The sequence below is a fragment of the Sinohyriopsis cumingii genome, chromosome 16 (genome assembly GCF_028554795.1).
Source record: "Sinohyriopsis cumingii isolate HCF-2022 chromosome 16, ASM2855479v2, whole genome shotgun sequence".
Taxonomy (NCBI): Eukaryota; Metazoa; Mollusca; class Bivalvia; order Unionida; family Unionidae; genus Sinohyriopsis; species Sinohyriopsis cumingii.
The window spans coordinates 93824258-93837323 of record NC_142976.1 but is presented as its reverse complement, the minus strand read 5'-3'; the positions used below and the strand labels follow the sequence as shown (position 1 = coordinate 93837323).

At 39.4% G+C, this 13066-nt stretch overlaps 1 protein-coding gene across 1 annotated transcript in view; it reads right to left on the bottom strand.

The window, feature by feature from the left end:
• The window catches only part of LOC149781009 (uncharacterized), a 138458-nt gene that overhangs the window by 35815 nt on the left and 89577 nt on the right, over positions 1-13066 (bottom strand). The window contains exons 13-14 of the mRNA XM_089938122.1: positions 12299-12619; positions 6676-6996 (exon numbers count right to left, since the gene is read on the bottom strand). Of these exons, the coding sequence (XP_089794248.1) occupies positions 6676-6996; positions 12299-12619 (642 nt within the window). The remainder of the gene's footprint in view (positions 1-6675; positions 6997-12298; positions 12620-13066) is intronic.

The following is a 13066-nucleotide window of genomic DNA, read 5'->3' as shown; positions in this document are numbered from 1 at the left end:
CAACAGGATGAAAAAAACCGCCATGGAATTTGAAGAGCATGATGAACAACTGCTAACAAATTGTTTTACGATTCCATCGGTTGTAGCTCATGTTGCAGCAAGGAAAAATGCGTGGAGACCAACGCGCAAGGAATTTCTACCGGATGTACAATCCAGTTGTTTGGAATACTATCACGGTGGACTATGGAACACTGAATACAACCGCGACGCTATGATTTCGGTTGATATGGTTGCCTGTTATCCAGCGAGTTTTCTCGGGTATGGATCCGCCGCTGAGTATTTCAAACGATTTGGACACCCCAGACATGAAATGACTCGTGTTGCTATTAATGGACCACTGCCTGATTTTGATTTAACCGGATTCGCTCGCATAGTATCATTTGAGTTCGCGGCAGGACTTCATCGCTGTTGCTATATTTGGATCGGTAGACACATGGCTGAAAAGAAGTGGTTGCCAATAGCGCTGCTACGGTATATGATTGATTGTAGCATGCTAGTTTCGTTGATTGTCAGTGACGCGATTATATCATACCGGGCGCAGACTGAAGTCTGGTTACCAGAACCGGAGCGTCTAGATAGCATAATTGACGAGTCCAGAAAAAACATTGATGCCGACGAGGAATATATCATCGAATGGTCCAGGAGGATATTTAACCAACGAAACAGAGAGGCAAAAGATCTCGGTAGAAGAATAATTGGTAAGTTTACACAAGGTGGAAAAAACCACGACTACAAACGATATTGCTCACGGCTGATTATAGATGACGCAGAATATGATTTCGTAATCAAGGACGCAGTGGCAAAAAATAGATACGTGAACTGCAAAACAGCTTTCTTGTCCAATGGAACAAGGTTGGGTACAGTTGTTACCTACAGCGACGGAGACAGCCCGGCGTATCCACATTTGAGAGCGTCTATGCTGGGTTATGCCGCTATCAATTTATTCTCGATGATAAATAGATTCCCCGATACCGCGGTTAGAGTAGCAGTTGATTCGTTTTATATTGACGTAGCGTATAAGGGAAACGTAGCCGAGTTTACTAGTCCGGACGAGAGTTGGGGTACATGGAGAATTAAAAATGAAATACGACGCGATTATTCCCCGTCAGCAGATGTCACCGTTGAGAACAACTACTTACGCGGTGATAAATTGTCGGAATGGTCTAATGCACCATCGTGTTCTGATCCAATTTGTAGACACAAGACGGTTTATTTAAGCGGCTGTGGCGGGTCAGGAAAGACGACTCGGGCAATTGAATTATTTCGAACGCGGGCAAGTATAATCGTGCTTACACCGACCCATAGACTAGCGCGAGAGATAAAACAACGAAATGTTGACGCCGTTACTTATCACAGCTTTTTTCGATACAGCGGCGGTGAGTGGACTCCTGATCGAATGGGTGAAAAATTTATTCCTGAAGTTATCATCTGGGATGAGATATGTACTGTTTCGTTAGATACTTTACAAATGTTTCTTGAGTGGTTGCTGCTCGCGAATACAGCGGTAATCATGTGTGGCGACCATGGCCAACCACCACCATTTGTCGGCGAACGCCCACATGATTGGTTAAAGGGTTTTGTGGACTATTATGAAGAAACCGATACTGATTACCGGGCACTTGATGAACAACTGCGCGAGGTTAAAAAATTAATCAGATTACAGCCGGATAGAGTTCAATGTGAAATAATCCGCGAGGTGATTCCGGAAACGCCGTTAAATGAATTCTGGGAAACATGGAGACCAAACGATTTGATTGTAGCGAGTAGAAAGATAGTCAGAGACACACTTCAGCGGAAGTTGTTTGCGTTGCATAAGGAAAAGTTTCCAACGCGTCCAGTGCCGTTGTGTTATAGACCCGCTGACACACGGCGGCAGAACATTGAAGTTGAGATTCCAGGCTCGACAGCGTCGGGGACAAAAAAACAAATTCTCGTGCTGAATGATATCGTGCTCGTTGATATCAGCGTCGTCGAGGACGCGCTACGTGCTGATAAATCCCCGTGGACGCTAGGATACGCAACAACAATACATTCCTCGCAGGGACTGACTATCACGGACACAATTGTTTGGATGGTTGATAATCGCATCGAATGGTCAAATCTAGTCTATCTTGCAGTGTCCCGAGTACGGAGGATAAATCAGCTTCGAAGAATTGTTATTGACGGAGTCAGTGACGGAGTCACCAACGACGAAGCCGGCGACAAAGTCACCATCGATGCAAGCGTCATTGATAGAAAACTCTCGGGTTACCGCCAACAGGATAAAAAAAAACAGCGGCGTTTTGATATTGATGCCGAATTAATAATTGCGTTACGACAACAACAGAATAATCACTGCGCAAGTTGTAATTGTGTAATGCGCTGGCGTTATTTGGATAAAGACGCTCGCCAATTTACCGTGGACAGAATCGATAACAGTCTCGGTCATGTTAAAAACAATGTGAGGTTGACCTGTCTTGAGTGCAATAGACGCAACGGCGCTAGTTAAGACCACGCGGGGGTAATTGAGTATCGTCAGGTATCACTTGTAGTTGCTCGCGTGTAAATCCGCGCTGTGGGGCAGCTGGATCCAGTCTATAGATCGGTGGTCTACCAGTTGATCGTGTTATCGTTGATATGTTATGTGTGGTAACACTCCAGATAGGATCAGTAGCTCTTTTTTTACCGCCTTCAAGCTCTCCTGGTTCATATAGATATCTCACGGTGACATTGCCGAGAATCGGCTTGGAAACGCTATTTATTTTTGATTTTCCGGGTATATACTCGTATTTAATCGCGTCGCTGGGCTTCATGTTGATTGCTCGGGTAATCTCGTTATTTAACGCTGCAATTACACCTGGCAACCTTTTGACCCATTCACGAGATCGTTTTTCTTGGATGAATTCCTTCGCGTATTGATATCCAAATAACCGTTCAGCAAGAGTCCGATTGAATCGTTCAACAATTGCCTGATCACGATGTAGCGCAGTATGACCTCGTCGTATCGCGACGCTATGATGTTTCAGCGTTGATAGAACAGCGCCGCGAAATTCACTACCGGGATCAACTTGTAATAGATTTGGCCAGCGCAGAGGGCCTCTTTGATAAATTCTTTCAAACGCAGCGGCTACTTCAGTTGCTGACTTTGTTTTTAACGGCTCCGCTTGTTTGTATCGACTCGCAACATCAACTACGGTTAGCGCGTATTTGTAACCGTTGTCATGCGGCAGAAATAGTATATCAGCCTGATGAACTTCATTAGGTACGCTGACATCAAAGCGCGAGAAGTTGATTTGTTTAGGCGGTGGTAGATAGATTTGCCATATAGCCTGTTTGGATAACCAATTAGCCGCAGTGGCCTTTGTTACTTTTGCAGCGCTTGCAAGCTTACCAATTGCGGCCTTCCCCTTCCAGTATCCTCTCGGAGAATAATAGATGGATTCCATGTTGTTATTAATTACCAGCGCCCACCATTAATTTACCTTTCATAGCCGATTTTACCAACCATGAGGCCAATTTTTCTTTGACGGATTTATCGGGAATAGCATTTAACGCGTGAATTAATTTTACGTCCGCGATATGACGCTGTTGCAGATCGCTACTTTTGTAAGCAACATCATGAGCATGACACGCCTTATCGATAGCATTTATTGGATACTCACCGGGTTTGGGCTGATTTTGATCATCGAGTCTGATATCTAATCGTGTTCCGGGGCCACAGTAGCTATATCCTGGGAGGTGCTTTTCTCCTGGATACTTTGCCCACGGTGTTCCGGGGAGTTTTGATAACCCGGCTGCAATATCACCTCCTCGCTTTTTTTTTAAAACATCCCCGGGTTTAATAGAAATAAATCTAAATTTCTTTGTACCGCATTGTGCACACTTGCCAGTAAGCGCCGATCTGTTATTTCTTGTTGTAACGGTTGTCATATCATTTGTGCCAGTACGCACTCTACACTTTACACAATATAGATCCATAATTTATGTATAGAGACATGAATATAATTGACTTTTCAGCGACTAAAACAAGAGAACCAGTTAAGCATGTTGCAGCGTTACCAAACTCGATCCGGATGATTATCATCGGACCATCTGGATCCGGCAAGACGCAATTGTTACTCAATTTAATAATGAGATGGATGAAGTGGGATAAGTTGTATTTAATCGCCCCTAGCGTAGATGATCAACGATGCTACGAGGTGTTGAAAGATTTCAACGAGAATGCATCAGCGATCGCTAAAAAAAATGTTATTGAGTTTATTACAGATATCAATGATGCACCAGGTATCGATGATATTGATGGCGACGTTAACAATCTAGTCGTGTACGATGATGTTATGTTAGACAATCAAAAAAACCCAGCTAGGATATTTTCCAGAGGCAGGCATAAAAACACTGACGTGATATATGTCACTCAACGATACACTCAGATTCCAAAAGTAATCAGAGACAACTGTAATATTCTTGCTGTATTCAACGGCGTTGATACACACACGCTACGAAATATTTGGCAGACATGGTGCGGCGGTGACATGGACTTTAATGTTTTTCGAAACTTTTTTAGTCATGCTCAGTCGACCCCACATGGATTTGTAACGATAAATTTACATGATCCTCGGACACGATATCGTATCGGACTTGACCAAATATTCGGTTAGTTGTAAATAATTTTCATTGTAAATAACCACTTAGCAGCAGGGGGGGCGATGACATCGACGCGGTCGTCGATGTGCTTACCGGACGCTGACGACGCTGGGATCGGCGCGCAGAAGGTATTAATTAAACCAAATGACGTTCCGGACAATTGTCGATTTGGCCCCTCGACGATGACAACGACGACGACGTCGTTTTTTTTTTTACCAGGCGCTGACGACACCGGATCCGCTGAGTGCAGAAAGTAATAATTAAGCAAAATAACGATTGGACAAAATGTCCGATTCGCCCCCTCTGCTGCTCCTTGCTGCAGTCCCATTAAAATGGCAACTACCTTCAAATCACCACAGAGGTGCCAGCTGTACTTGTTATACTCAATGGAATTCAGTAGCTGCCTTAAGTTATCGTATGTCTCTTTCATGTGGACAGCATACGCTACTGGAATAGATGGAAGAATGTTTCCATTGTGCAAAAGCACAGCCTTGAGACTCAGTTTCGAAGAGTCCACAAATAGTCTCCATTCTTGTGGGTCATGAGTGATTTTTAAAGCATTCATTAGGCCCTCAATATCGGAACAGAATATCAGATTACTTTCCTTTCTGAAGAAAGGCTCCAATTGCTGGTGGCGCTTTCGATATGCAGTAATTGTGACATCTTCTTCTAGAAGATTCCATTGTTGGAGTCTTGATCCTAGCAATTCTGCCTTGTTCTTTGATAAGTCCAAATCACGAATCAGGTCATTTAGTTCTTCCTGTGTTATTCTGTGTGGGGTTGATGATGCACCACAGTGAAAATCTGGATCACTGCATGCTGATGGACCAGGAGAAGAACAGGTCGACTCACCTTTGTCTTCGTCAGATGAATCAAGAGAATATTCTGCTGGAGGTTCTGGAATAGGAAGTCCCTCACCATGTGGAACTGGTCTCAATGCAGACGGAATGTTTGGGTAGACTATTCTCGACTTCTTTCGCTTCGTTATTCCGCCGGAAAGAGGAGGAACCAAGCAGAAGTAACAGTCATTTAGGTGGTTGCTTGGCTCTCTCCACACCATTGGGACTGCAAACGGCATTGATGACCTTTTGCAATTCAACCACTGTGAAAGCTGTGTTGTACATGTAGCACAGCATATATGCGGAGCCCAAGGCTTGTCTTGGTCACCAACCTTGCATCCGAAGTAAAGATGATATGCCTTCTTCACTTGAGAATTGATACTTTTCTTCTGGTTGGCAAATGTCACTTCCCCACAAATATAGCAAAACTTGTCCGCGGTATTAACACACTTTCGAGGCATTACTGTTCTTTATTGTACGTAAATGGATAAAATAATAAGTTTTATGTAACAGTAGCTTGAACTGTCTCGCACAACGTCTAAAATATTTTAAATGCTGAACCTATCTGATTGGGCTTTATATAGTACACTGCTTACGTCAGCTTCAGCAGCCGCCTGGCATTAGTATAATAGGCCTACACATGTATAGTACACTGCTGACGTCAACTTACTTCAGCAGCCGCATGGCATTAGTATTGCATTGCATCAGAAAATGATGCAATCAACTGTGGATGATGTGAGCATGATGGTATTATGCAATGTTACATCATTATTCCGGATGTTGCTGCAGTCCTACTGGAGAAATTTACACAGTGAAACATAGAAAATGAGGTATATGAATATCTTCAAAACGAGAGCCAATACAAATTTTTCACGGTTATATTCGTGTTCGGCACACCAAAATACTACAGATTAGGGCCTTTTCAAGTCAGTAATGATTTCACTGTTGACCAGTGTTATCAGAAAATGTCTTACTGTAAATGCAAACCCTAACCAGTGATTTGCCAGAAGGATGGATAGATGGATGGATGGATTGATAGATAGATGGATGGAATAATGGATAGATTGATGGATGGATATAATGATGGATAGATGGTCAGATGGATGGTTAGGTGGTCTTCTAGGCAGACTTCTTAATAAAAGCTAAATCTGCAATGAAAATCAGTATGAAAAATGAAATTAGACTGCATTTTGTTGTCTTATTACAATTTTACCTTTATTCTGATGATTCTCTGATACATAAGTCCTCAATTTTATATCCTTGTCACTACTTTTATAGACCCTCTGTGCTGTCTTGTTTGTTAAAACATTTTCTCTGTTGACATCTGCTAGTTGTGTACTTTCTGATGGTTTCATCTCGTCTCTAAGTCCTGTACAAGTATCTTCATCCATCTGCCCTTTTGACTCATCTTTCTCAGATTCATCTTTCTCTTCATCAAGCTTTCCAATCTTTTCTTCAGATTTCCTAAGTTCCTCAACCACATCAGTTGCCTCTTTAATCTTCCCACCATTTGTATCATAAGTGTTGAACTGACCTATCAAAAGACCAGAGATAACATTTAAAGTCAAACTGAACTGACCTATCACCTGACCAGAGATAACATTTAAAGTCAAACTGAACTGACCTATCACCAGACCAGAGATAGCCAGGCCTACTTATTATCACAGCATATCATGAAACCCTCCACCTACATATAGGGCATGGTCATCCTCTGGTGAGTGGTGCTTTATGACACCATATTTACCTTCATCTTATACAGTGTTTCCAGCACTGTTCCCTATACATTTTTTTGTACGTATTCAGTGCTTCCTGTCTGAATAAAATCTTCAAATGGAACGAAAACTCCTGTTCTATCAAGACTAGATATAACAAGACATATCAACATCTTCACTGTACAAGCTTTGCATACCAACATCTTCACTGTACAAGCTTTGCATACCAACATCTTCACTGTACAAGCTTTGGTGTAACACCTACTCAGGAGACTACAAGTGGTCATTTTGAAAAGGTAATCTTTATGTTGGTTGAATATACATGAATATTTATGATGAAATGGAACCTAACATACAACACCAATTATAAACAAATGGTTGCTATGTACATTATGTGTACAAGGTTTGAGTAACTACTAAAACTGGAAAAAATGTATAAAACGAATACAGTAAAACCCGTGTTAAGATGCCACCTCAGGGAAGAAAAAAAATGGCTTATTAAGACTGGTGGCTATTCAATATAGGGTTGTTTATTTTAAAATGTTGTGTGGCCTTAAAAGATATGACATTCATGGTAAAACTGATTATATTTTATCCTTATTCAACAGTTCAATATTACTTTTGAAATCCATTTTAAATTTATATTAATTTTGAAATCTACTCCAATTTTATATTACATTCTAAAATCTGCTAATAATTTTCTTTGTCATTATTGCATTTGCTCTGTACACTGCACAGACTAAGATCAGCTGTCACAATATACACTGGTAGAGCAGTATCTAAAATGCTTTGTAAACCCAGCACATTATTAGAAATTCATTTCTTTTCATTACTATCAATTTTCATGATTTTGGAAAAAATATATTCTCAATGGTGCTTGAATTTAAAGATAATGGAAAAGGTCCTATTTTCATGGAAGTATGACCAAAGGGACAGTTTGTGAAATATGTTCGACTTAGAAATATACTCTTAAGAATTCATGGTTTTAGTGTCAGTATAACATGGAAGAGATATATACGTAGACATCACATATGATCATTGGGCATGAATACCTAACATAACATCTTGTGCATGCATTTTGACTTTGAATTCTGACAACTAAATCTGAGCAGTTCTGTATTTTGTGTGTTGTTGCATACAAAAATGAATTCAACAAAATTCACGCATGATTGAATCTTTGGTGATAAAACAAACTTCTCTATATAAGCATGTATGCTTGCAGTGTATTCATGAGCAAATAATGGCCATATTGTTAGCCAGGCTGTTTTTAAATCTACTGTTATTTTCTGTTTAATGCCATTTTTCAGCACATGATGAACGATACATGGCAGCCAGTATATATATATATATATATATGGAAGAAGAGCCCGGGAAAACCCTTGGAAGAACCATTGGTCCATGGAAGCTACTGGCACGCTTTCTCACATGCACTAGCTGGCCAAGCCCGACACTTCAACCCACGCAGAGAGAGGGGAGAAAGTCAATGATTTGTAAAGACGAGTGCCACAGACCACTCGGCCCTACAGGGACCTGCAGAAAAATGTAATGATGATTTCTTCTGTTCTTTAAGTTCTGAATAAGTAGCTTCAAGCATCTATATTTTTATTCAAGTATCTTCAAGCATCTATTTTTGTATTCATTTTTCTCAGAATTTTCAAGTTTCCTGTTTTTCCTATGCTGAAGAGTCTCATCAATATTCACGCCATTAGTCTGTCCTTGTTTCACATGCTCTTCAACCTTATGCTGTTTATTCTTTGCTTTCTCAGCACTCTGGTTACCCTTCCTCTTTCCACGATATCAATTTCACTATGATCTACTGTTGTGTGTATTGTATTTATCAGCTCTTTCTGTTCATCCATCTTTCCAATATTTTCATCAGATTTCTCTAGTCCATCTCTTTAACCTTCTCACCATCTTTTGTACCACGAGTGTTGTCTACATTTTCATTGACACTTGCCTGATTTTAACCTAAGTTTGTATCTTTGGTCCTGTGTATGCTTTCTTTGTGTCCATCTAAACCCATTCCTCTTTCTTCATAATCTAACTTTTCCGTTTTCCCTGCATTTTGCTTGTCTTTGATCCTGTTGTAATATCAATTTTTGCCAGTAGCTTCTCATGGGTCGGTGGTTCTTCCTGTGGTTTGCCAGGGTTCTTCCTCCACCAATTATACTAACCGCCATGTATAGCCTATCTTGTGCTGAAAAATGGGATGAAACCCTACAACAACATCAATTTTAAGACTATGCTTTTATGTACAGTAGTTCCCCTCTTATAAGGCCACCCCTATTGCAGCAGGGAAGTGGCCTTGTAATGAGGGTGGCCTTTCTAGAGGGTGATGACAAAGGCAAATAGTAAATACATATGAAGAAAGTCACAAGTACATTTAATATTTTCATTAAAAAATCACATGCATGTTGTGAAATAAATGTAAACCAAACTGTTTCATCATTTTCAAAAGAATGTTATGAATAACCACTGATATAGTTTTAAAACTGTCTTTATAATTATGTTACAGATTACATCATCTGTCACTTTGTTGGTAACAGTCTAAAAAACAAACCAGTTTCGTCACAATTAAAATTATCCTTGCTGTCATATCCCTTGCATATATCGTTTAGTCTTTTATTCCAATCTTTGACAACTTCATTATTAACATCAGCTGATTCTCACTAAGGACAGAACACTTGATATTGTGTCACACTTGAAATCTGTGCAACCATCCGTTACTTGCGGTAAAGTCGTCATATCCCAATTCAACTGACCAAATTGTTGCTTTTTCTTGTCATTCAAATCAGGAAACAAACATCTCCTGGCTCAAACAATCTTCCTTTCTCCATCCATTTCACCTTCCCACTTCTGCAGAATTGTTTCCTTATCTTTCATGATATTGTTTATCTAAGTCTTTCCGACATCAGTTTTCTGCAAGGATCCTCGACCCCCACACCTCAGTCAGTTGAATTACTTTCACTTTCTCTTCTAAACTGAGAATTTTTCTTTTTACTTGATAACATGTTGATCTTTTTGCAGTAAGTTATTCATGTTGCCAACAACAATACTGATAAAACAATTTGTTATGCATCTAAACAAATTGCCGTGTGTTTTTAAAGGAAGTGATCTTGTCACGTGATTCGTTAGTCGCAGTCTGGTACCCTATTGTTTTTATACATTTTTTTACACTAAGTGAGAGAAGCCAAAATGGCTTCGACATGTACCATTAACGTCACGCAGATTTGACCTCACGGCCGTTAGGATTTGTAATTTTGACAATTACTGTCAGTAGTAATAGCCACTAATTATCAAAGTGAACAAGCTCAACATCTTACTAAGGGAAGCCATAAAGGATATCAAACCATTTTCCTGCTGACTTGTGTATTGTACATCGATACTGCCACTTCTCAGCTGTTAATACTGTTCAATTATTGTAATCTTAACAATTATTAGAGTGACTAAACCAGACATCTTATGATAACACAGCAGTAAGGCTAATTGGATTACATGTACTTACCCTTTTGTATGGATTAAAATTTGAGTCTTTCTCTGTTTTATGGAATAAATGAGGCTTCTTGTGAGGCGTAAATGATATAATATTAACCTTAGTGGTACATGTACTTTAGTCGACACATCTTTTAGTAACAAAAACCTGACATCGGGAAACAGAAATCAGATTACTTAACACACGTTACGAATAAAATACTGGTTCTGGATACATAGTCAAAGAAAATGTGGCCATATGCCAGCCGTTGGTCACGTTACCCGGGTGGCCTTTCGTGAGGGGTATTTTTGAACGCAAACTCGTCGGTGCCAACGGATTCTGTCCATAAGGAGTGGGTGGCTGCTGGTTATGGGGGCCGTTCAAGAGAGGGACTACTGTATACTGAATTTATATTATGTACAAAACTTATGTCCATGACTGTTTGTACTCTAGATTATGGTTACTTGTAAATAGCATTTTTAAGCAGCATTTTTTAAATTCAAGGACAGTTTTATTTACAACTAGACAGGGTTTTTCTACTAGATTACTTTACATCTTGTTACAATAGAGGTCAAGTGAAATTGTGCATTAATAATAATAATAATAATAATAATGAGGACTCTGGATAGCTCCTAATCTGTAAAAGCTCTAAGTGCTTTTACAACATTAGAAAATACCTATAACAATAAAAAGAAAAACAACAACCCCATATATAATTATATGATTACAAAAAACAAACACCATGAAATAAAAAATGTAAAACATACTGAAAATATTTAAGGTAGGTCACATTATTTGGTCTTTAAGTTTGTTTTTTAAGTCAACTTGCAGATTTTCAATCGTGATTGGCCATGAAATAATGATGGTTCACAAATCAATACCAAGTTGCTAAATATGGAGTTTGCAAGAAGTTTTCAAGGGCTTCCAGGTTCTGAAGGCGTATTTTGTCTTATGAAAAGTAAATCATTTTCATATACCACTTTGACAACTACCAGTCTTGTGTGATTTCAATTGCCAAATTGTATCCAGTTTTATTTACTTTTATATTTTAGACAATATGTCAATTTTGCACATACCAATAAAAGAAGAAAAAGGTAAATTACAAACATCAGTATGGCTGAAATACAAACCATTAAATACAGGTCTAATATAGGTCACAGTAGCCTAGTTTTTACTGATGGCTGCATTAAACTTCATGAAATATTTACACTTAAAGTCATGTGACTTGCAACAGTTTATCAGAAAATGTCTTACTGTAAATACAAACTCTAACCAGTGATTTGCCAGAAGAATGGATAGATGGATGGATGGATTGATAGATAGATGGATAGAATGATGGATAGATGGACTGATGGATGGTTAGGTGGTCTTCTAGGCAGACTGTAAATGCAAACCCTAACCAGTGATTTGCCAGAAGGATGGATAGATGGATGGATGGGCTGATGGATGGATGGATTGATTGATGGACTGATGGAAAAATGGATGGATGGATAGAATGATGGATAGATGGTCAGATGGATAGATGGTCAGATGGTCAGATGGATGGTTAGGTGGTCCTCTAGACAGACTTCCTAACAAAAGCTAAATCTGCACTGAAAATCAGTATGAAAAATGAAATTAGACTGCATTTTGTTGTCTTATTACAATTTTACCTTTATTCTGATGATTATCTGATGCAGACATCCTCAATTTTATATCCTTGTCACTACTTTTGTAGACCCTCTGTGCTGTGTTGTTTGTTAAAGCCTTTTCTCTGTTGACATCTGCTAAATGTGTACTTTCTAATGGTTTCATCTCATCTCTAAGTCCTGTACAAGTATCTTCATCCATCTGCCCTTTTGACTCATCTTTCTCAGATTCATCTTTCTCTTCATCAAGCTTTCCAATCTTTTCATCAGATTTCTTAAGTTCCTCAACCACATCAGTTGCCTCTTTAATCTTCCCACCATTTGTATCATAAGTGTTGAATTGACCTATCAAAAGACCAGAGATAACATTTAAAGTCAAACTGAACTGACCTATCACCTGACCAGAGATAGCCAGGCCTACTTATTATCACAGCATATCATGAAAATCATACTTGTTTCTTTTGATACAATTTTATGAAAAATGGTTGAAATTGTTGTTATGCTCACAATATATAGTGACAGTCATATAGGTTGCAGATCATCAGGCCTATAGGCGACAGAGCATCAGACATTTACATGACAGATATCAGACATTTACATGACAGATCATCAGACATTTACATGACAGATCATCAGACATTTACATGACACATCATCAGGCATTTACATGACAGATCATCAGGCCTTTACATGACAGATCATCAGGCCTTTACATGACAGAACATCAGGCCTATAAGTCTGAGCTTTAGGTCCATACATGGCAGACTCCCACAGGCCTTCTCTGGGCAGGGC